Source organism: Dermacentor andersoni, chromosome 10 (assembly GCF_023375885.2).
Source record: "Dermacentor andersoni chromosome 10, qqDerAnde1_hic_scaffold, whole genome shotgun sequence".
Lineage (NCBI taxonomy): Eukaryota > Metazoa > Arthropoda > Arachnida > Ixodida > Ixodidae > Dermacentor > Dermacentor andersoni.
This window is the reverse complement of record NC_092823.1, coordinates 114,430,000-114,455,719: the sequence shown is the minus strand read 5'-3', so window position 1 is coordinate 114,455,719 and position 25,720 is coordinate 114,430,000. Positions and strand designations below refer to the sequence as shown.

Here is a 25,720-nt window from a genome sequence, read left to right as displayed (position 1 = left end):
GTCCTTCCCCAAACTCTCTGATCACCCTCGTAAACGTGGGCGCACCGAAGTGTTTAAATTTTTTTTCCACAGCACTGACAACTTCCCCCACTATCGAGCAATTCACTCTGAGGAACCAGGAAGGACAACGAGAATGATCTCGCCTTTCAACGTTTCTAAATGTCTAACAGCAACTATTGGCCCAGGCTATAACGCAACAATACTCAAGTGGCGACCTCCTCTTGGAACTTCATCACAAAAAGCAGAACAAAAAACTGCGCAACCTAGCGTCTTTCGAGGACATGCCTGTTTACCTGACCCTACCCCATACCATGAATGCCATCCGCGGTTTGATTTCCGATGATGATTTGATAAAGCTGAGCGAGACGGAACTTCTTAAAGAATGGAAAGAACAAAATGTCGTCAACGTAGGAGTGATCGAAATGAGGCATCATGGTAAAGAAATTGATACTAAGCACCTAATTCTCACATTCGGTTCTATTATGCTGCCAGAAACCGTCGAGGCAGGTTACAATAAAATCCGAGTAAGGCCGTACATCCCAAACCCCCTCGCTGCTTCAAATACCAAAGATTCGGCCACAGTTCCCAGAACTGGCGAGGCTTATTGATCTGTGCTAAACACTGCACACGGTCAAACGCCCAGCTGAATGCTGCGAAAACGCTCTACAGTATGTAAACTGTCACGGGGAGCAGGCCGGATACTCGCGGTCATGCCCATCCTGGAAAAGAGAGAGAAATCGTGACAGTTAGGGTAAAACAGAACCTATCGTTCAGGAATGATTACAATGAAGGCGCCAAATAAAACAACGGACGAAGGAACGTGACACGGGACAACCACGTAGGTGCACTAACAACTCAGGAAATTGGTCAAGGAAGTTGGTCAAATGTAAAGTGCTTTCTTCCATGTATACAGTAATTGAAGACTACTGTTAAGTACTGTATTCTATAAGAAAGCATTCCAACTGAATGTGAAGTACATACGAGATGTATTGTGTATGGGTCTTCTTTTTTCACTAATCCGTGTAAAGAAACCTTTTGACCCATCCAGGTCCCTTTCACATGCAAAAGTGCTTGAAAGGACACATTACTAGTACTCAAGTTACCTGTTATATAAGTGCATTTTGTATGGACCAGGGCATCCACAATCGCCTCTCCGCAGTCTGCAGCCCGGGCGACACTCAATCATACTCAACCACGTTCTGTATCTCCTCGTGAACCTTCAATGGGCTGCAACAATGAATGACCAAGTTAACACCTGACAGAAGGAGAGAGGTGTAAATGTTTTACTGTCAAAGTCGTGTATGTATGTACATCTGTTCATAGGTATATGTTGTCCTAGTCTAATGCACTCTCTTTTCTCATACTGAAGCCACTGGGTCTTAGGTCTCTTCACTCGGGCCTAACAACGCATATTGTTTCCATGGAAAAATCAACACAAGGTCCGTCTACTTGTCTTCGTCTCAAAGATGTATTTGCCTCAACACTAAGTTAACAGGAACAACGGTGAAAACCGCCTGTTTATATCATCTAAGTGCCCAATGCAGCTCAACCAAGCACCTATCTTGTGCACAAGAACTTCGCAAATCTCTTATCACATGCAGCTTGACTTCTGAATGTGCAACAGTATAATTATTTTTGCACTACTCTGTTCATGACATCTGCTAATCGAGGATGCTACGCATTTGACATTTGCTGCTTTTATGAACGTCTGCGCATACTGTCATATATGGTATTGTATGTGGTGTTTCACCTCCAGAAGCTGCACATGGGCTGTGAGACACGCAGCGCACAGCTTCTCAGTTACATTGCCAGTTGCAGTAACATAATGTGTGAGCTTAATACAAGACAATGTTTGGCTTGTGCATGAAGCAAACATGTATACAAGACAACTGAAACGAATTCTTCCCCATTTAATGATTATTGTTACCGAAAGCATTTGCTTGCTCTGTACTACAAGAGTGCGTCGCATGTTTGACCTGTGCAATTAAGATGATTACAGAGGTATTAGGGTGATTATGTTCAAGGCTGTACAAAGACCGCTTATTAGGGCATAAAATAATTGAACAGTGCCCTCAAATTGTCAAATACGTCTCGTGACTTCTCGGTAACATTGGATAAGTGGCAAAAGCGGCACATTCCTAATGAGGGACGGCTCAGTGGAGGCGCTGTGGAATAAATTCTACTTCGTACGGTTCTTTAACGTTCATTGACGTCCCACACCATACAGGCGCACTTGCGTTTCGCCTCTATCGGAAGGTTGCCGCCGCGGTTGGGACTGAACCCATCCTCGGGCTCAGCAGCCAAGTCAGCCTTTAAAGGCAGCGTTCACCGTTGCACAGCGCCCAGAAATTATGAAACCAAGCTAAAATTATGTGCCTTTGGATAATGCTTCACAATTGCGGTATCTCAAAAGAACACCCCCAACGCCAGCGGCCAGTCCGGAAAGCACGCCAGGAAACCAACAGCGATATTTCAGTGGTCCTGTCTAACTAGAAAAAATTACACTGAAACGAATATAGGCTGACCCTAATGGTATGGATATTACGATGCGATGAACGCACGGGTACAAATGAATTTGAGTCCTCGATCAAAAGCACTTCTTGCTAAAAAAATATTTCTGAACAGCTGATACGAAGAGACTATAAATACCAATCAATACGAAGCGACCTAGCTTTAGGGTGCAAAGCAAGGAACTGCAAGGACGTCGAAAATATGGTGTTGCTTTGCTGCCACTATTTATTGTCAAGGAAGGTCTTTAGCTGCGCTTGTTGGTGCATATTAACTTGAGGGTGAACTTTGCGAGGACAGAGAAAAAAGGAAAGAAAATCGAGCGCGAACTTGACAATAACTATTGCCAAGTTTAATTTCAGTCGGCAGTGAAGCTTTATGAGTAGTAAAACGGACTCGGCAGTGAAATCAACTGTACCACGCACTTTTGAAGAGTGAAATGCTCAGACTCCATACATTTTGTCCATGTTTGTTCCATACCTAACAGCTTCCGCGGATGCGAAGACCCCTAAAGCACAGCAGACGCTCAGGAGCTATCAAGTACGACACCATTTTGAAAAGACCACATGACCACAAGTTCGCTTGTTTCTGTGATTGGCTGGCGGAGTAACACAAGCCCGCGTGGTCCCTGTGCCTTGGTTGCCAACTGTTGATTCATTAAGTTGTATCCTACTATTACACTGTTGTACTACTATAGAGGAAGAACTGGGCGAAAAAAGTGGAAACCGCGAAGGGGCCACCACGTTGCTACGTCTGACTTTTCAACAGTGAAACATTCAAAATAGGATACAAAAAACAAGCATTTACATTTAGCACGTGCGTATGGACAATGCGTAAAGTTCATTCCGTTTATCTTTAGAGAGATACCATGGCTATTTATCAAATTCTTATGCAAAATTTACGCTGGCTGAAAGGTAATGTTTGCAGGCGCCTGGAGTAGATGGCGCCACGATATCGACAGAGGTTCAGGAACGCTTTGATTGCGCGCCATGTTTGAATCGCGTCTTGTCATCCACGCCTGCACCTATACACGGCGTAGGAACACAGCGGCCCCCTTTCGGTTACCTGTTTCAATGCATAGGCGCTATGGCGAGCTTTGCATATTGAGTTGGTTATATTAACTCTATGAGCGTCGCAGCAAAGAGGGAGAGAAAGGTTTAACAATACGAAATGGGGAGACGTCGGCCTGAGGCACATTCCTCTAGCCAGCTTCTAGTCAGTGTCGCAGCAAACGACACTGATATCCTTACTTGATTGCTACATTTCTCATATGCCATTGACTAAATGTATTGACTAATGGACTAAATGAGCCACTGTGCGAGTGATGGCCAGCAGATGATTTTTTCTACAATTTGAGACGGATTTGTTGATAAACATATAGCGGCTCTTTCATTATATCATTATAGTGTTATTATATTAAGTAACGGCATCGCGGTTTCTCCGCGATTCATTTGAGTAATTTAGTTCACAGCCATTTCAACTTCTGAACAAAGTTCCTTTGTATATATTGATCTCGCAAGCATTCACAATGCGTTTCGCTAAATATAAACGGCAACTGTGCATTATCTGCTCAGCTGCCATCTATGTTGCCATTATGGGGAACTATTCCTGATATTACCATATCGATATAGCTCTCTTCTCTTTTTTTCTCAAAACAGCTAGGTCAATGGTAGAAAGCGATGGAGCTTCGAGCACGGAGTTTTATAATAAAATTACAAGTGGATTTTTATTATAAAGCTCTGTGCTTCAAGCTCGATCGCGTTTAAAGCACTGAGCAGAAAAGAGGAAGCTCATCTTACAGAAGGTATATATACTACCCCTGAGTCTCTCCGGGTCTTGGGGTGTACCTTCGATTGTTGATCCCGTCACAGCCACCATCCCTTGTCATCACTACCCGCCATCCGCACACACTGCGGATTTTCAAGTACTGTATCACGCCAGAAAGCACTCTGCCATAAAGATTCTTTCCTGTTAGTAGAACACCTGCATGGGTCCTGCCTAAACCTTTGGTTTGACTTCAGATACATGAGATTACAGAGAAGCTCTCCACCTCATTCATAGGCATCAATCAAGTAACTCAACCTGTTTAACATTTATCAAGTGTATGGCGGTACAGCGAACATGTAAACCCCTAGATCTGTCACGTCATATGCCTCCACTGTAGCCGCGGGGTAGCAAGAAATGTTTTTCGGGGGGATGGGGTGGCGCGCCCACTTGACTGGGTAGGGGGATGGGGTGGAAGAGAGAGGGTTGGGAAAGCCGCGTATTAACAGAGAAATTTCTGTGGGAAAGAGAGGGGGGCACGGTACCCGACCTGCCACTATCATCATCACTCGATTGTTCAAACTAGACCGTAAGTCAACGTCAACTGCCGCAGAGCTTGTTGCAGTCTGGGAGGCAATCCGGCTTCTTTCCCAGATGCCTAATCGCGCACGAACGGTATTGCGCGATAGTGAGCAAGCTCTTCCGACCATTGATTGCGTCCCGAGATGAAGGCTTGTATTATACGTTACCTCTAGGAAACTGCTCGACCTATATATGCCTCAGTAGCGCACATTCATTTGCTTCCCTGTTGCATCATCATCATCAGCAGCAGCAGCAGTAGCTGAAGCAGCAGCCTATTTTATGTCCACTGCAGGAGGAAGGCGTCTCTCTCCCTGCGATCTCCAATTACCCATGTCCTGCGCCCTTTAAGTAGGTGCTGTCGGAAGCAAATCCAAACTAGTGTCCACGTATATGCTCGCGCACTAACTTTATGTGAAACTGCATTGTCATGGTCTCGGGCGGCAGCGAGCCTGCGTTCGAGAGCGGCCCATGCGCATGCGTGTCCGTCTTTTGACTTCGGGCGAAAATCGTTCAAAAGTTCCACCCGTTTAATAGGAAGGTGGAAAGCGTCATTTCCTACATCCACAGCCTACCCCGCATGATCAAAAAAGCTATAGTACGAAAAGTTGACGCTGGTGTTATTTCTCGCAGCTGTGAACAAGCTTGGAGAGTTGTGCAGGCGCGTAGACGCACGAAAATGGCAACAGTGCGAAGAGGTGTGACAGACACACCAGACACTTTGTAAGGTGCTCAGTGGGCTTGGTTCACAATGTGTCGTTGCCTTGTTCTCGCTGCTACGTGGATAGGCTAGGAGATGTTCCTTTACACGATACTTGGTACGCGGGCACACAATTTACGATCAAGAGCACGACGTGGACAAGCGCTGGATTTTAAGAATTGTGCAGTTCTTATACCTTATGCGTGTTTATTGTTTCAAGCGCACGAAATCATTTTAAAAGACAATATTGTCTTAGCTCACTGTCGATTAGACTAACAAGATGAATCGCTTATCTTCGCGGTTCTTAAGATATATTACCCATCACAATGTGCCAGTGGCTCATTGACAAGAAAAGCTTTTCTTTTTTACGACCACTTGTAATCATTTTATTCTATTTTTTACTCCCATTACGCACCACGTTCCTCTTCATTATAGATAGCTTTACGTTTATTTTTGTTACGTTTGTGGTGTTTAGTTATTTACATGCATTAATCTGTCTGCCATTTTCCTTACGTGTGTTGTTTTGGTTGCTTTGCTTTGCTGCGGTGTTACTTTGTTTTTGTTTTCTTATGTTTAGTTTCGAATATAGTTTCCTGCTTGCCGGCATGAACGTTGCAGTTAGCGTTAGTTGTCGGACGGCCGTAGCTTTCGCTTGTTTTGGTGCTTTTAAACTTGCAGCCTTAGTTGTTTTTGTGGACGTCGGCTATTCTTTTGTGCTTCTCAATGGCTTTCTTGTATATTAGAGCGTTATGATGAGGAGCTTCAAACGGAAAAAAGTGTATATCTGTGAAGTGTGGGAAGCCAGTCACGGTGGTAGAAGCAGGGAAGGGACGGAAGAGCTTAGAAGAGCGTGTATGGGACTGTACACACACACACACACACACACACACACACACACACACACACACACATATATATATATATATATATATATATATATATATATATATATATATATATATATATATATATATATATATATATATATGTATATATATATATATATTTGAACTGACGGTGATGTGCTTCAGACCACCCCGTCCGCTGCAAAAATTGTTCTCCGAAGGAGCAGGACGGTGTGTCGAGTGAGCTCCTCAACAGCACTTTGCAATGTGGTGAACGTGGTTTAAATCATGGAATCGAGACCTCAAAGAGCTATGAAGTTCGGTTAAAAGACACACATGCCGAGTGCCGTGTCACGTGATATTCGTGGAATTTCACGTTTGTCCAAAATTTGAATAACTCCATCTGCAATACCTTTGGGATTAACCGAGCTACTGCGGAGATTTTTATGGAAGGCATGCTATAGACGTTTTGATTTGAGTGTTTCGGCACCGGAAACAGCGAACGACCTGAATGTGCGCAAACGATGAGAAAATCTTGATCTGGTAATATACTAAGCAATAGGTTTCGCCGTTGTCCCTGAATCACCTGAACTCCTTAGTCGGTGTAGTAATTGCACGCAGCACGCAAGGCAACTGCTTTTGCACAGAAGAAACAGCGTTTGGCAGCTGGGTTCTCACTATGTTGGCGGGATTAGGAACGCCACCAGTGGCGCTGCATGCTTCGCATCCCGATGGGGCACGAGGCAGGAGCGACGGGAAAGCGTCGGTCTTGGCTTGACCTTTAACGCTAGCTTGACTTTTACCATTTCGAATGGTAATTACACAAAGGAGCTCAGCAGGAACACTGGTGCGTTTGCAGGATGGGGTCATCATACAACTGTCCAAATGTATTTTCATGCTCGTGAGGGCGACCCTATGTGAGGAGCGGATGTCGCAGCAAAGTGGGATGGTCCCGGAGACAGTGTGTGTCGCGTATAGCCGAAGCAATGCGAAGCGCAGAACGGCCACTACAGATTCCAAATAAAGGTGTCTTCAGCAATACCATTGGTCGCTACACTGGTAGAATGCTAATCGCTTTAACGTCGGCATTCATCTTGTGATAGGCTCTGAGATGAGTCGAGGTGGCCCTGTGTTTTTGATGACGTACAAAGAACGGATATCGGAGGGTCGGAGAAAGGAACAGTCAATCTTGTGATTCAGGAATAATTATTGCATGCTTCCAATCCAACTGAATTTCCGGGCAAGAAATTTCTCGTATATGAAGCAGAGCGCATCCTTCGGCATACCTCACAAGAGATGCGTCAGGTATTTCATCAGCACCTGGTGACCTTTTTTATGTTCAGGTCGAGAAACGGGGACAGCACAGCTGCTTCATTTTCGGTATTACAATGTCCCTGCCAGGGGTGCCAGGGTGCTGAGTGACCAGGGGTGCTGTGTAGGAAGGGCCTAGTCTGGCAATGTACGGTATCTCCGCGAGCTCTCCTGACGCCCCCAATTTAATGAGCTAATTGTATCAGTGCATGAAATTCAGCTCTCGACAAGCCTCCCCTATTATGGCTTGTCTGGTTTAACTCTTGGTTTATCATCACTTGGACGTTACCAGGTGGCTTGCCGAAAAAGGAGTCACGTTGTTGAGGTGCGAGTACCTTTTAAGTCATCAAGAATTTCGATGCCAACCCAAGGACGAAACCCGTCCGTCCGTCCATCCGCCACGTAAGACGATCCGCACCAGCGCGCGAATTGACGTTTCTGCTACCTCTCACTCCAACGAAAGCTAATTGGCGAAAACACATGGCGGACCAAGCTCGGGGCATTCTGTCCCCACTGCAGATCGCTTTCAAGATAGGGCGTCCGGGGCTGCGCCATACGCAGCTGCCGCCAGAGTGCGGTTGATCACGATTGTCAATGGTTCCACGCGAATGGATAAGCCGCTAAAGGGCCATAACGGCTTCTATTGATCGGAACGTCAGCAGCGCACCTATCGTCGCCACATGTAGTAATTTCATTGCGCCATCAACTCACATTGCGCCGCGGTCTGCATCAGTTGGTGTCCCCGCAGCGCTCTCGTTTACACTGGTCGGGTCAGGTTTCATAACATTGATAATGACTGCGGGCTCCGTGGAGATAAGCAAGTGTCGCAATGCTCACGCATGCTTAGACAACTCCCGGAGGATTTTATGAGCGAATTATTTTAATTTGTTGATCGCTCCACCTACTGCTTTATCTGTGCATGTAGGTCAAAGAAAATAAATATGTTGTCTTTTAACGTATTCGAAAGAAAGGGGGATGGTTTGCTGCAAAATGTGCCATCGCTGCACTATTCACATACGGCGGTGGATAGAAAGATAACGTTCGAAAGAGGAAACACATCTTTTACGCGCCCCGCAAAGGCGTGGCAAGTGCCTTGTGCCGAGTGGCTACCTAGGTAGCGGGACTCCTTTCTAGGCTCATGAAGAAGATTGTGTGAGCAGACCCGACCGCCGGAGTGTACGGCGAACCGTTATCACGCCATATGACGGCAGAATAAAGACAGATTAAAGAATGAAAAATGATTGATAGTGACAGTTAGTGAATAATAACGTTATAATAGAGATTGGTAGAAGTTAATAATGACTACTAATGACTAACAGTGACTAGTAATGACTTGTCTTATCTACTAATGACTCCTAAATGAGCAATTTCTCTAACGACGGCTGGTAATGACCGCAGTTGATTAGAAATTACTAAAATGTTTAGTAATGAGTAGTAATGACTAGGATGAGTGCTAATGACTTGTAATGACTAGTAGTGACTACGAAATGACCAATATGTCCAATGACGGCTTGTAATGAGCACAATTGATTACACATGACAAAAAATGCTTACTAGTGGGCCGTAATGACTAATAATGACTGAAATGACTAGTTTTGACTACGAAATGACCAATATGTTTAAAGACGAATTGTTACGACGACAATCTATGAGAAATGACTAAAATGCTTAGTAATCACCAGTAATGACTAATAATGACTTAAAAACTTGTAGTGGCTACTGATGGCTATGATATGACCAACATGTCTAACGACGGCTTGTAATGCCTACAATTGATTACAGATGACTAAATATGCCTAGTAGTGAGCAGTAATGGCTAAAATAAAGAAGAGAAAGAGAAGAGGCAATGAGAAAGTGGTGAATGATAAGAGGAGGAAGAGTAGGCTTTCGCCGTTCACCTCTTAAGAGAGATATTAACGAAACCTGTAATTTTTCGCGATATTGCACTATTGCGTCGATAAGAATAGGCGGCACTAGCACGTAAAATTTCCCAGTCTTCTGTGTTCGTAACGTGGAAGCGGCGTGAGCAGGGTGCGCCTCGTGTTGAGATAAGTGGCTCTGTTTTGACATCTTTTTTATTGGCTGCTGCTTTCGAGCGTTCCGCGCCAACTTCATCCACTGACTGCCGTCGAGTAAACTCAGCTGAGCGAGAAAATCGGGCATTCCGCAGAGCACCACAGTGTAGTTCCTGAAGCAGCGGAGCTGTCCTCAGTTAAAGCAGCTGCAAGCGAGGCCACGCCTACGGCAGCCCTAAGAAGCCCTGATATATCCGGGCTATGACGTGTCCCTGTGAAGTAATCACCGTCGAAACCTGCAAAATGCGTGCGGCCGCGCTGAACAACGTTTCGCAGCTGCGTCTGTAAATCATGAACAGGATACCTGCGGTTTCCAGAATATTGGCGCACCTACAGTGGCAGCGCATGGCAAAGTAGGTAACGAGTAATCAACGTACGTAGTTCCTGCTCGCAACAGTGGATCCTTGGTTTTAAAGATAATTTTTGGCCGTCCACTCAATGGCCTATACAAAGCACCCGGTTGATGGCATAAACGGCATTAACGGCATTTGATGGGCCATCTCTTGGCTTTGAAGGAATGTACTCGAGGCTATTTCGATTGGGAGAAAATGCAGCAAAGTGTGTGGCGTGCAAAACGGAACAAAGTGTGTGCGTTCGTGCACGGCGCGTGTGTGTGGGGGGGGGGGGGGGGGGGGTGTTACCAAGCCTGTTATTACTGGCACTTATCTCTTGATTTTTTTTTATTTGAGAGCCTGTGCCTTCAATAATGCGCAACCTAGAAACTGATCTCCTTATCTCGATATTCTTAATGATGTCCAAAGCATTCGCTGATGTCAGCTAGGTTAAGAAAAGTTACTGGAGCGCAAGCGAGACAAAAAGGATAAGTGGCAAGGATAAAGGGATAATAGCAAAATTCAAGAAGAAGTAGAGCCGTATCACTCACCCTGAGACAAGTCATCATCATCATCATCAGCCTGTTTACGCCCACTGCAGGGCAAAGGCCGCTCCCATACTTCTCCAACTACCCCGGTCGTGTACTAATGGTGGCCATGTTGTCCCTGCAAACTTCTTAATCTCATCCGCCCACCTCACTTTCTGCCGACCCCTGCTGCACTTCCCTTCACTTGGAATCCAGTTCGTAACCCTTAATGACCATCGGTTATCTTCCCTCCTCATTACATGTCCTGCCCATGTCCATTTCTTTTTCTTGATTTGAACTAGGATGTCATTCACTCGCGTTTGTTCCCTCACCCAATCTGCTCTTTTCTTATCCCTTAATGTTACACCCATCATTCTTCTTTCCATAGCTCGTAGCGTCGTCCTCAATTTGAGTAGAACCCTTTTCGTAAGCCTCCAGGTTTCTGCCACGTACGTGAGTACTGGTAAGACACAGCTGTTATACACTTTTCTCTTGGGGAATAGTGGCAACCTGCTGTTCATGATCTGAGAATGCCTGCCAAACGCACCGCAGCCCATTCTTATTCTTCTGATTATTTCAGTCTGACGATCCGGATCCGCTGTCACTACCTGTCCTAAGTAGATGTATTCCTAAGTAGATATCCTAAGTATCCTAAGATATCCTAAGATGTATTCCTAAGTAGATGTCCTAAGTAGATAGGCAGCGAGGCACTTCCAGTGCCTCGCTGCTTATCGTAAACTGCTGTTCTCTTCCGAGACTGTTAAACATTACTTTAGTTTTCTGCAGATTAATTTTTAGACCCACCCTTCTGCTTTGCCTCTCCAGGTCAGTGAGCATGCATTGCGATTGGTCCCCTGAGTTACTAAGCAAGGCAATATCATCAGCGAATCGCAAGTTACTAAGGTATTCTCCATTAACTTTTATCCCCAATTCTTCCCAATCAGGGAAGGGAAGGGAAGCGTAGCAGGGGGCGACAGAAAGTTAGGTGGGCGGATGAGATTAAGAAGTCTGCAGGGACGACATGGCCACAATTAGTACATGACCGGGGTGGTTGGAGAAGCATGGGAGAGGCCTTTGCCCTGCAGTGGGCGTAACCAGGCTGATGATGATGATTCCCAATCCAGGTCTCTGAATACCTCCTGTAAACAAGCTGCGAATAGCATTGGAGAGATCGTATCTTCCTGCCTGACGCATTTCTTTATTGGGATCTTGTTGCTTTCTTTATGGAGGACTACGTTGGCTGTGGAGCGGCTATAGATATATTTCAGTATTTTTACATATAGCTAGTCTACACCCTGATTCCGCAATGCCTCCATAACTGCTGAGGTTTCGACTGAATCAAACGCTTTCTCGTAATCAATGAAAGCTATATATAAGGGTTGGCTATATTCCGTACATTTCTCTATTATCTGACTGATAGTGTGAATATGGTCTATTGTTGAGTAGTCTTTACGGAATCCAGCCTGCTCCTTTGGTTGAGAGAAGTCTAACGTGTTCCTGATTCTATTTGCGATTATCTTAGTAAATCATTTGTAGGCAACGGACAGTAAGCTGATCGGTCTATAATTTTTCAAGTCTTTGGCGTCCCCTTTCTTATGGATTTGGATTATGTTAGCGTTCTTCCAAAATTCCGGTACGCTCGAAGTCATGAGGCATTGCGTATACAGGGTGGCCAGTTTTTCTGGAACAATCTGCCCACCATTCTTCAACAAATCTGCTGTTACCTGATCCTCCCCAGCTGCCTTGCCCCTTTGCATAGCTCCCAAGGCCTTCTTTACTTCTTCCGGCGTTACTTGTGGTATTTCCAATTCCTCTAGACTATTCTCTCTTCCATTATCGTCGTGGGTGCCACTGGTACTGTATAAATCTCTATAGAACTCCTCAGCCACTTTAATCTATCTCATCCATATTAGTAATGATATTGCCGGCTTTGTCTCTTAACCCGTACATGTGATTCTTGCCTATTCCTAGTTTCTTCTTCACTGCTTTTAGGCTTCCTCCGTTCCTGAGAGCATGTTCAATTCTATCCATACTATACTTCCTTATGTCAGCTGTCAGACAAGTCACAGCCGAGTAAAACGTGAGAAGTGAAAACTTTTGCATTGATATATATTAAAATACACGGTGTTTCAAAACACTGAACGTAACTAATAGAGAAAATTCCTTGTTAAAAATGGTTTTAGTTTGATTGTAATTCAGGGCTAAGCGCACATTGAAATGAATTATCAATGGGACGCTAACATTCAGGCCGTTTAGCAAATATGTCCAGACAGCTTGTTAATGGTTCCACAAACCGATATAACATGCGCTTCATATAAGATCAACTAAAAGTGGACCGAGAACGACATGCGTTCACTCCTGACTGCTGTAATTTGCACTACTTCATGTGGTTAACCTTGTACAAGTAAGTATATTCGCTGCCTTTTTCTATGTTTTGTGGAAGCTTAAACATGTGATCGAGGTTGTCTGAAAAGTTGCTCACGCGGGGATCCATCAGAACAAGAGGCAGAAGAACACGCGTTCTCACTTTTATCGATTGGTTAATTATTTACTTTTTTTTTCCTCTCCAGAGTGAGAGCGATCTTTGATGGGCTAGATAGCAGCAGCACGTCAAAGCGGGTGAACTACGCTAACAATGCTAATCACACCCGACCCGCCGTGGTTACTCAGTGGCTATGGTGTTAGGCTGCTGAGCACGAGGCCGCGGGATCAAATCCCGGCCACGGCGGCCGCATTCCGATGGGGGCGAAATGCGAAAACACCCGTGTACTTAGATTTAGGTGCACGTTAAAGCACCCTAGGTGGTCGAAATTTCCGGAGTCCCCCACTACGGCGTGCCTCATAATCAGAAAGTGGTTTTGGCATGTAAAACCCCATAATTTCTTTTCTAATCACACCAAAAAATTGGCAAGTCGCAACGAATTATTTAATAAGGTATGGACGTAATATTCAGTGACTCTAAACTCTTAAAAAGGTTTGCACATTTGGGACCTATGTCGGACCACAACAATAATTGTCGTCTGCTTGTTTCCATTTCCTTTCTTGAAAACTCGGCGCTCGCTACTTTCCTGTCCAGAATGCTGTGTCACGCTGTAAAGGTGCATGCCATTGGTGACCTGGAATAACCGGGCTCGCAGCGTTAAAGAAAGGAAATGTGGGCAAGATAGATAGCCATTGTTGTTGTGGCACAAGATAAGTCCCAAATGGTGCAAACGTTTTTAAGAGCGTATAGAGCGAGAGGAATTAAGTAATCGAAGGTGGCCACACTCAGCAACAACCGCATGGAGGCAAAAGACGCTGAAGCTAGGAAAGTTTATGGGCAAAGCAACTGGTCTTTTGATAGCGAAGGCGTCGGTGGCTAGGATGTGGAAAAAAATGTCCCCCCCCTCCCGAGATGTTAACAAGAAGAAATCATCAGGTGGGCAGGCCCTGGCGATAGTGCAGAAAGGGTCCAAGCTCAATGGCACATGCCCCAGCGGGCACGTTAGTCTATGACGATGCGCGTCGGAACGTCAATGTATATGTATAAAGTAAATTAATGACTAACAAGTAACATAAGAAGAAATTAAAAAAGAAAAACAATGGGAAAATATAACGCTGTTCCACAAATGTTAGTTTATAACAATGCATGTAGAAACGTCAGCGCATATGTGTAAAGTAAAAACATAAGAAGCGTGATAATAAATAGAAAAATTAAAAACACGAAACAAAACAACGAAAGTATGTGCTTTTGCCTTTATTCAACCAATATAGCATAACCACCATATAAAAATTAATATAGCTATTCAGCAACATAGCTTTGATGGTCTTCCATATTCACTTAGTGGAAGGGCTCTGAACTTTTCTTGTTTGCTTGAAATGTTCCATTAGTTATGCACGGTGCTTAAGTTTGCGCAATTAACGTTGTCAATAAAGGAATAAAGAAGTGAAAGTGGAAAAAAAGACAGCTTGCTGCCAGTGAGAAATAAGCCTATAAACTAATAGTAACCAATACATCGATCAAATAGTTATTTATCGTGCCCAGGAACAACCCTAAAGTCTCAGTGCTGGCGCAGCACACATAAAAACAATTCAGTTTGTAAATAAAGCTGTTTTCCTCTATCTATCCAATGACGTAAATATTCTTCGATTCATATGCTTGAATAACAAATTAAGCATTCAAGAATTTCTTGTTCAGGTTTTGTTTTAGAGCCGTATTTCATGCTTTATTTTGCGTTTTTCATGCTCGACTGCATTCTAGCTAACACGAAAATCGTTGATGCCGTGCAAAAAATAAAGGTTGTTTTTATCTTATTGCAACTGCTGACGCACGACCCTTTCTACTGGCACTTCTACCGAGGGCAAACTGTTTTTGCCAACTCCACCGATCGCGGGAGCGGTTGGTGAATTCATGCCCGACATTTGCACGTCCACGTGAGCGATTTCCTCGTGGGCTGTCGCGAGGTAACCGGGACACAGTCGAAGCCACTCGCACGCTCAGTCTGCTCTTGTGCAAAAGAGAAACAGCCACGAATAGTGTGCAGCTGCTGCGGCTGCGCCCGTTTCGCTGCCTTCTCGTTCGGTGCCTTTTGCCAGCCGCGCTGTCCCCATGGCCCACGTCGACCTTTGGCTTCATCGCCGATGTTACACGCCGACAATAGCAGCGTTGGCCCTTGCGGCACTGTTTTCCCTGTGCTTCGGGACAGCGGCCGTGAAACGATATCCGCTTAAACCCTGCTCAAGTGAGTGTCGGTCGCAGATATAATAACGCTTAGAAACTCTTCCGAACTTCGAGCGAACTTCATGCTAACCTGTACCGTATGTGTCGGGCTTTTAGGGTCTTGCTATAGCTTGGTTTGTCACTTGCATGGCGCGCTTGCGTTCAAGTCGACTTGCTGTTGGCTTAGTTTAGTGTGCTCGGATATCGCTTGTCATGTTCGCATCCGTTCTTTGCACGTGTCACAGTACCTGTTGCTTCTGGCTAACCTCGTAAGGCGCACTACGTAAGTGAAAGGCGGATTCTGTTGAAGTCAAAACAAGACGTGGCTGCCTTGTGAAGCATTAGCTTGGCATCGTAGGTGTAATTCGTATAGCTTAGTACCGATCAGATGAATTTCAAATAATCGAGTGTGTTACAGATTACTTAGGTAAGCTAGAGTAAGCATTAGCCCGCAGAGTTACTAATGCCTCGCCGGTCTGGACTAGACGTCGGGCATGTAAAATCTGTCAAATAAAATTTATTTTCAACAGAAATGTTGCACGGAGTGCCATAGAGAAAGCAATGCTATTGATATTCGTGTTGGGAGCTCAGTTTGGCGAAGGCAAGGCATAAACGTTTTGACTTCTTGGGAACGAGAGTGGCTTCATTCAAAAGTAAAAGCACGCTTTGCTCCGTGGCAATGGTTGCGTTCCAGTCGGGCAGCCGCTTCGGTTACAAGAAAGATCATGGGGCAATGACGCCCACGGCGACGCAAACTGGATTTCCGAGAAGCGGGGACACAGTGACGGATGGTCCCTGCAAGGGCTCATCAGTCAGTCGCTACAAACGCCGCCAAGTCTAAATGCGCGTGACAGAAACGGCTGTCTGGTGGTCGAAACGGTTGCACAGCGGGTCACTTTCACGGCTTGACAGGCTTGGTAACTTCTTGCCCTGCTTCGAATACCCTTGTTGACCCCTGGCCAGACGAAGCGGTCTCTGATAAGCCCCTAGCTGCGTCACTCTGATACCGCTATGGCTTAGCCCTTGCAGAGAATCGAATATTGGCCGCCGAAACTGAGGGGGCACGAACGGGAGAGGAACTGCTTGCGATGTGTCGCACCTGACTAGTGTTGTTGTGCAGGGAAGCGGCACCTCCACAAGTTGGAGCGACGAGCCTTTTTCCCGCAATTGGCGCAGCTCGAGTCGTCTTGCCGGGCGGTGGCTGGAGCTTGGAAATCCACAGGGCCAGCAGACAGAACGGCGATCGGCCACACTGCGTCAGCTGCCTCGTTTGCGGTCCCGGATATATGCCGGATGGCCGTAGAAAATTCGCAAATACAGCAAAATTGCTGAAGCTCGTGTTCTGAGTACGAGGAACTGTTCTAGAAAACGAAGGTTAATGGCTTGTGGTCGGTGAGAATGTAACAGCTACAGCCTTCAAGAAAGAAACGGAAATGGTTGACAGCGCAACAGATGGCCAACATCTCCCTTCCGAAGGTAGTGTAGCGAGCTTGTGTAGGTTTGAGACGCTTTGAGAAGAAGCCTGCAGTTTGTGTCATCGTGCTGCTGAAGTACTGCACCCACAGCCGTAGTTTACACGTCTACAATAAGGCGAGCTGATGCGTCGGGCAACAGATGAATGAGAAACAGTGCTATCGCCAAGCACGTCTTGGCTTCCTGGAAGGAGTGTTCGTGCTACGAGGACCAGGGAAAGAAAGGGGACCAGGGAAAGAAAGGCGTAACTTTTTTTTTGGATTCGGAACGCAGCACGTTGGTAAGCGATATTAAAACTTCTTTACAGGATGGTATGAAACGCCTGTGAAAATTTATGAGCCCGAGAAACTCGCGCAGCTTTCAGAAGAAGGATGGGGAGTGGTGAAATGCGATGGTCAATAAATCCAGGGCTTCAACTCCGTGTTGCTCCGGCTCCGGCCTGTTCATCCAGTCGTTCAAATAAAAGGCGAATGTGTTCATTTTACTCTTCGTGTGTGCGGTTTTTCAACGTGAATGACGTCGTGGTAGACTAAAACGAGTGAGAGTCCACGCGTAACCTCGTCTATGAAGCTTTGAAAAGTTTGCACCAGATTATTCAAGCAGTAAGGCATAAAAGCTCAAGTAGACCAAATGGAGTTGTGATTGCTGTCTTCGGAGTGTCGTTGGGTTCGACAGGAATTTGGTGGTACACGCTGATCAAATCGATATTGCTGTATATTTTGGTCCCTGCGAGACGGGCGCCGAAGTCATGTATGTGAGAAAGGGGACATTGATCCGGAGTAGTGAGGACACTCAAAGCTCGGCAATAACCACAAGGCCACTAGTCGCCGCTGTCGTGTTTTCCAACCATATGGAGAGGTGAAGACCACTTGCTGGAGGGAGGGTGAATAACGCCGAGCTTAAGCATGTGTTCGAACTCACGGCGGACGACTTCCAACCTCCGTCCAGTGAGCCCCCGTGGCCGCGCAGCGACAGCTTGGCCAGTGGTGGTGATATCGTGCGTCACCTTTTGTTTCACGGGCAGCGCATAGTTTCGAGACTCCGTGAGTTGCGAGGACTCGGTAAGTGTCTGGTCGTACGTTGAGACCGGCCGAAACGTACGGATGCCTGATGAGGTGAGGCTGGACTGCAGGCCGAGTACATCGAGGGATGTGACGTTATCCTTTAGGCACCGATTGCTAACACTCAGGTTGAATCTAGGTTGAAATGACTGTGGAAGTCCGCTCTCAGAATGGCAAAGCTGACGTCGGCGATCACAAACGCCTATCTGTGCGCAGGTTGAATCTCAAGTTCCCAATCTCAAAACTCAGGTTGAAGTGCCGAAGTACGATGTCTCGCGTTATTTCCCGGAGCCCATACGACGCGATAGCGGTGTTGTTCACTGCGTGGAGCGTGGGCGTGGACATGCCGCGTTGGCAATCTGCAGTCGTGGCTGGAACGATAAACTGCTCGGCTCCGGTGTGAACGACGATTCGGGTGCCGGTGATGTGGCCGACTATACAGAACACGTAGCTTGTTCGAGTGCCGATGTCGTGTGCCCCCGTTAGCGACTGGCCGGTGTGTTTTCCGTCCACGAACAGGGCCGAGTGCAGCGACTTGCTTGTTCGCGAAAGCGACGGCGGTACCAGCCCAGCTTCCGCGACGAGTCTCAAGATGTGCTGCGAGACTGTGAGGCCGAATGGCTGCGCCGAAGTTGGTAGTCATTGTTTCTGTCAGGAGTCAGTTTCTCTAGTGCACTGGTAAGATGGTCGAGTGTATCCTTCAGGAGCGAGAGTCGGTCTCCTGACTCTGAGACTCTCGCAGCGGCGATAGGTTGCTGTGCCGAAGACGAGCATTCGCATAAGCGATCAACGAGTACAGCTAGCCGATCGAGACTTATGTCGTAGGAACCCGAAAGTACCACGTGTGCGGACTGTGCTAGGTGTTTAAAGAACAGCTCGCGCAAAATTGGAAGCTGGCTCTCGTTTTCGGAGTGTGCACCCAGTAATTGACGCAACCCGTGCAGCAGTTGTGACGGTCGTTGGTCACCGAGTTCCTCGCAGAGGAGCTGTTGGAACCTACTCTGTTGCGATGGCTCGAGGCGCTGCAGGACCGTGCGTTTCAGGTCGTCCTATGTGGTGGCTAATGGCGTACCCGCTAGAAAGTCGTCTATGGCATCGGCGATGTCGGAGGGTAGCGCGGCGACACCGTACGGATACCTTGCTGTATAGGAAGTGATGTGACGGAGTTGAAAACGGTCCTCTACTTGCATAAACCAAACTCGAGGAACCTTGGGCCAAAAGCTGGGAAGCTGAAGCTCTGCGGCGATGACAGGATACGTAATCGTACTCTCGCAGCAGGTGTAAGAGCCGCGTAGTTCGTGGTTTGTGTTCGAAAAAAAAATACGCGGATATCACCACTGTGTCACCACTTGTTGGGAGCTCGGTTTAACGGAGGCACGGAACCGTTGTCAGATGGGAAGAGGACTTGGCACCTTTGAAGGCGCCGCGTCCATGAGCTTTCGTGTACTCATCAACCCAGCATCATTCGATACATTGACCCCGGTTCCCCTCCTCAACCAGGGTTGACTGGGCGGGGGGCTTTGGTTCGGGCCAGCGGTCCTTCCCAGACAAGGGGGCTGTTGTGGTGCAGCAACACAGAGTTACTGCACCGAACACACAAACAGCCATGTCGGTCTTACAGGACTCAAGCCTGACTGACCCTCGGACTGCCTCGGCGCAAAAGAGGCCAAGGCATACAACCATGGAGAGCACCAAAGCCGTCCACGGAGCAGCGCGACCAACCAAGGGTGCGCCACCACCAGTTCCAGCTCTGGGTTCCATTGAACCAAACAAAACCCCCTAGATCGACTGGCGCACACGGCCGCGTCGAGCGACCTTAGGAGCATGCATCATAACTTAATGGATAGCTTTCCACCCGACTCATCAAAAATCACTGCAGGACGGGCCCGCACTTCGAGAAACTTCTCGCCCAAGCGGTGCCGCTCCCGGGTGAGATGGAACCAGACCTCCTTCCGTGCTTTCGCATGCACTTCGTGAAGGCCCGGTGCCCTCCCCCCGAAAACTGCATCGCGGCGTGCCAACCAAAATAGGTAGGAGCACTCGGCGAGGAGAAGCACGAACTGGTTGACCGCCTGATTAGGCAAAGGGTGCAAAAATTAAACTGTCTGATAAGGAATGCCTGGGAGATTAAAAAGACTAGCAATCCTACGGAGAAGAGCTGCAGGAAGCAAACACTGCGAAAAGGCATGAACCGAGTCCTCACGAGCGCCACAGACAGGGCACACTCCACTAGCCGGGACAGCTGTGAAGGGCCTGTAGCCCAACGGCAGGCACCCTCGCGCCAGGCGATACATGAACGTGGCTCGCCTAGCGTCGAGGAAACTGGCCGTGATGAGCTTCCAGTTTGGCCTGTGAATGGACAGGTCACACATTTGGCAATGCGGGGGGAGGCCTGGGGTAAGGATGTCTACTAATTCTTGGAGTGGAGTTGAAACTACGTCGATGTCGGGGCGAACCGTGCGGAGGCTTACCAAAGAGTTGGCAGCATCTGCATAAATGGTGGACGGGGTACCTGAGCGAGAAACACAGTGGTAAAATGTGCTCTGCGAAAACAAGCGGAGTCGGGTGCTAAGTAAAAACGAGGTAAAGCTTCGAGTCAGGAGCATATCCGAGTTAAGAGCGACCTGGGTCCATCTGACGTGTAGTGCAGCAGCCACGATGCCTAGGTCAGGAATTCCGAGTCCTCCCTTATCCCTGGGCAACTTGAGCACCCGCCTAGCTACACAACCATTTGTACCCTTCCAAAGGAACCGAAAGGGGACGCTCTCCAAGATAAGCTTGGTTCGGGTTGGAACAGGAGACACACACGCCACATACGTCAGGAACGAAAACAGAAGTGAGCGCAGGATTGTCCCTCGAGCAGTCAATGGGCATCCTGGTTTCAAGCTTCTCCTTAGCCTGTTGCCACTTTTCAGGAGAGAGACCATCTGGTTCGAATTGGAAGCCTAGAATGCGCCGCCGCGTTTTCACGGGGAAACCACGAACGGGCTGCGGACTGGACGGAGTGGAGTTCAAGTACATGGCTGCACTTTTCGACCTATTCAACCTTGCACCGCTCGCCCTGCAGTAACGGTCCATGACCTCCAAGACGCCGCAAGCTGATGCTTCGTCCGGGACGACAATGGACAAGCCATCCGCGTAGGCAAAAAGTGCAACCGGAGGGGAACCTGGTGGGAGGAGGAACCTGCCAATTCTGCTGTCACAGGACAACCTTGCAAGAGCAGTTCAAAAGCGAGTACGTAGAGGGCAGGTGAGAGGGGGTCCCCCTGCCGTACACCACGTCCCACAATGAACGCCTCCGAGACGCGTTCCCGTATGACAACAGCAGAAGTCGGTCGAGAATACAAATCTTCGACCATCTGCCGAAAACCCACACTAAAACCAGCCTCTTCCAAACCACGGAAAAGGTACCTATGACTAACGATGTCGAAAGCCTTCTCCTGATCAAAAGGGCAAAGAATGCCTGGAAGTTTCCTGGTATTTGCCCACAGGAGAAGGTCCCTCACTGCTAAACCGTGAAGCTGAGTAGAGCGCCCCTGGACACTACATGCCTGGTAGGGACCCAAAACAGTGCTGAGCGCTGGTGTGAGTCGCGTACACAGGCACTTTGCTATGAGCTTATAATCGCAGTTCAGAAGCGTGATTGGACGCCATGCTCTCAGATCGGAGCTCCTCGACTCGTCCTTACAAAGGAGAGTGATTAGCCCCTCTCATTGAGACGCTGACAAAGTCGCTTCACTGAGTAGCCTGTTCACCAGTGACGTGAACGGCTTCCCTAACACTGTCCAAAATTTAACATAAAATTCGACTGTAAGACCATTGGACCCTGGACTGCGATTACGCTTCATAGACTTCAAAGCCGAAAATAGCTCGTATTAAAGGTTTTTACAGCTTTAGAACGGACAGTCGACTGGCGTTATTCAAAAGCAAAAGCCGGTTCTGCCGAGTAGCAGCGGTGGCGCCCCAGTCGGGCAGCCGCTCCGATTCCAAGAAGGAGCAGGCGCCAGTGGCCTCCACGGCGATGCAAACTGGATTTCCGAGAAGCGGGGAAACGATGTGACGGACGGTTGCTGCATTTCTATTCATATGCATGCAAAACGTAGAAATGCTTTATGAGACAACCGATGGACCTATTTGAATTGAATATATTGGAGCTGAGATAGCAAGTTAGTCTAACAAATATAGTCCGAAAATTTTTAATTTAGGACAGCATTTGTTTTGCCAAATTGTCAAAACCCCGTATGTTAAAAAAAATGGAAGCAGGAAGTTTAAAGATCTCTTAACATTGCATCAAAAACAGATAATATAGTTTTGTGAACTCCACCTGCTGCAGCAACACAAGTGGACAAATCAGATATCAGGATTCACAGCTCACCCAAAATAGTTATGTTTACAAAGATATTTATTGCCTAAGTTTGGCTTACAAATTAGGGGTATATTTCAGATTGGTGTATAATGCATCGATTTCGCCTGCTTTAAACCCAATAAGTGAGGTTTACGGAATTGTCATATTGTTTATTTTGTTGCTGAGTTACAGAGTGATAAATTCGATAAGTCAGTATTGTTTTCTTTAATTTTCAGTAATTATTCTAAAAACAGTTAGTGCATGAGTTGAAAACCCACTTTCTGCAAATAGCCTCATCTAAGGTATATATTTTTTTTTCTTTTGTGTAATCCTACTCAAACGTCACCGAAACTGGTACGCACTGGTTCCCGAGCAGAAAGAACTCCTCCGATACCATTTATTCAGGTAGGAGGTCCCAACGCTTAAGGATTTGCAGTTTCTGTGACTGACTCTGAAAGTTTCAACGCGTTGTATCGCATTTCAGTGCACCTTTATATATTTGTCCCTGCTCTCCTTTTCCTAGCACAAGTTACACAGATGGTAGCACTTACACTGGCTAACCTCCCTGTCTTTTCAACTCGGTTTCCTCCTCTCTCCCGTGGTAGACCTTGCTCTTAATGCACTAACCACATATAAACTGTTGCCATGCTGCTAGGTTTTGATACGGCTGTCACATATGAGTGTGTCCCATATAACTTTGACGGCGGGAGAAGGCCAAGCGAGTACGTGTTTGCATGTGCGTATTTTCCGGTATTCGAACTATTCAAACCAGTTAAGCGACGGCGGTACATAGCAGCCGCCTGAATTTCAGGTTTGATGCGAAAGCTTAACCGCAATTTTTTGTCATGTCTTTAGGCCATATGTTGGGGTCTCTTACACTATATGTGTGAATTCTTAGCGTGCATGAGCTTATAGTATGCCCAATCTCGGCACTTTCTTGTGGTTGCGCGAGAACATACAACGTGTTTTTTTCTGCCTGCGTGCGTGTGTATTTGTGTATGTGTTTTCATTCGTTATGTGTTCGATGCAGCGTCCGCAGCGGCCAAGATCCAAAACGCCGTAGTTCAAAGCAAAATGGACCGAGGACAGGCACTGCTTTCCTTCGACGTAATTGTGACAGGACGCCTAGATGATCCTAAACTTCGTGTCACGGCGCGTGGGGAAGACCTGAGTCCTCTCACACCGTGCGTATCAAGTTTTCGTTAAGCCTCGATGGGCTTTTTGACTACGCTAGTGTTAAACAGTTTAAGCCGTGTAGCTTTCACCTGTATTTATCATGCTTTTCTCTTGAAGATCTCTGAGCATGCGAGAAATTGGCTGATTGCAGCTCCTTATTCTCATTATAGGGAGTACGACATGTGTAAGCTAGTGAGGCAGGGCCCTGAGGGCCCACCCTCAAAACCATGCGACTTCGAGACCGGTGTGTACCACGCCGAAATACAGGTTTCCGGTTACCAAGCGTTCTACTTAACGACAGAGGTAAGCATTTTCCAGAAGATTTGTTTCCATTTTACAAACTCATCTGCTTAATCCTCCAATGCAAAGCAATGCAAGCGAATCTGAGCGAACCAAAATGCTAGCGGATTTTGCCATAGAAGTGCACGGATACCTTTCTCTTCAACCAGAGTAAATATTCTAGTTACCTCAATATTTTTCTGAACCAACGTTTGCTTTCTCTGCATGCAAATATGCGTCTTACATTTTAGCTGTCTTACATTACAGACTTCAACTAAAGCACATTTATGGTGCTTGGCTTATTTTCGCATCTAATATTTAAATTTTTGAGGTATGGTCTTTCATTAACGGTCAGGCTTGAGCTTTCGAAGCCTATTTTGGTCCGTGTTTCTGGTGAAGAGGCCGGTTTTAGATCCCTCAAATGAATTTGATGCAGCAATTTTTTTCAAATAACTACAGCTGGTAGGGTGCGGTGTGGAAAGGAGTAACAGGGAGTGCTGTAGGAATGAAGTGTTTATCTTTCATTGCCATATGCATATCAAAATCGAATGAAAGACTGTGAACACTTGCGATACGATTACATGGCGCTCAAAGACCTACAGTCTCTAGCCCGAAATCACCACTGCCGAGCGGCATCATTTCGACGTCGAAAGCTGAGTTCGAATACTGGAAGCGCAACCTAACATTTTATCTTACGATTTCAAAAGCTCTGTTTCATGTTTTACATGGCTGCGCGCTGAACTTGTATGAAGTGCATTCAGGCAGCTTTACTGACACAGTCTACGCCAATGCGCAGCTCAATGCACGCAATACGATATTCGGAGCGGTCGGCTTTCCCTAGGTAGCGTGTTTTATTCTGGTGCCCAAGGATTTCCATAATGGCTAGTTATAAGTGAAAGGATTATGATTACGTGTGCGATCTGACGGTTTTTTCCTGCCTCTCGAAGCATGCCCTTCACAATTCACTTTCCGCGATAACTCGTAGAGTGATGAAAATCTGTTAGTTTCTTCTAGTACATTCGAAAACAAGCCGATCAATTTCTATTATTACACTCTCCTGGTTGTTTTATTCATCCCTTTGTTCGCACGCCACTCATCCCCATCACCTAATATGACTCACTCGTTGACTCACAGGGTGGCAACAGCGATCTACGCTTCGAAGTTATCGTCAATGGAGCAGTCGTGGGATGTAACTCGAATGCTCCGTGACTGTTCAGAGTGGCCAACAATTTTCTGATCAATTATTCGAGTGAACGAAACGACCAATCAGCAGGCACCTGTCTGTGAACGACTTAGGAAGCGCACAATGTTGACTCAGAGCGTCGATAAAAAAGGTTCGTGTTTACCTGCTCTCGGTGTTAAGAGTGCGGCTCTCCTGATGTGGTCACAAACTGAAACAGTAGAATGCAACATAAAAACGCATGCCAGATGGACGCTGGCGTTGCGCACGAAATGTAGCAATAAAGTCAGTGTTCGTACCTAAACGTTGTCGGTTGTGACCCTTGTTCCCGTGACTCAAGGCTGCGGAATGCCCATGTCTTCGTAACAGCACAAACGTGGGAGGGGATTTCAGCACAAATAATTTGATTACATATCGTCTTTTCTCAAATTTTGGTGACTGTCAGGAGTGGTGTGTTCTCAAGTAGAAAAAATAAGAGTTTTGACATGAAGCTCGACAAAAACTATAACGGGAAAGGATCGCCTAGCGAGGGTTTCTGTCAATGGACTGTCCGGAGTCAAACTTTAGTCTAAAGATTAGAATAGAAAATTGAGGTTGCTGCTATTGCTGCAACTAGGGCAGCAGTCCCAAAAGAAGGCTCGACTGGGTCAAATGCGGCAAGCACCGAACGTGGCGACCAGCCTTCGTCAGTGCGACAGAAAGTACGCATGGGGGGGAGCCAAGAATCTTGTGTATCTTACAAGTTACCAGGAGGGTAAGTTGAAAAACAAGTTTATTCGGAAACGTCGAATTCAACGTCTAAATGCGTGTGCTTAGGCTGTGCCGTGTGATTCGGTCACTCGATAGCGAAAAGAGACTCGAAGTTT

At 46.7% G+C, this 25,720-nt stretch overlaps 1 protein-coding gene across 1 annotated transcript; it reads left to right on the top strand.

Annotated features, from left to right (window-relative positions):
- Window positions 1-15,096: 15,096 nt before the first annotated feature.
- On the top strand, window positions 15,097-25,184 carry LOC126544747 (uncharacterized). The gene is made up of 4 exons (XM_050192213.2): window positions 15,097-15,362; window positions 23,250-23,403; window positions 23,566-23,698; window positions 24,809-25,184. The coding sequence occupies exons 1-4, from the start codon at window positions 15,230-15,232 to the stop codon at window positions 24,881-24,883; spliced, it is 495 nt and encodes a 164-aa protein (XP_050048170.1). The 5' UTR covers window positions 15,097-15,229; the 3' UTR covers window positions 24,884-25,184.
- The last annotated feature ends 536 nt before the right edge of the window (window positions 25,185-25,720 follow it).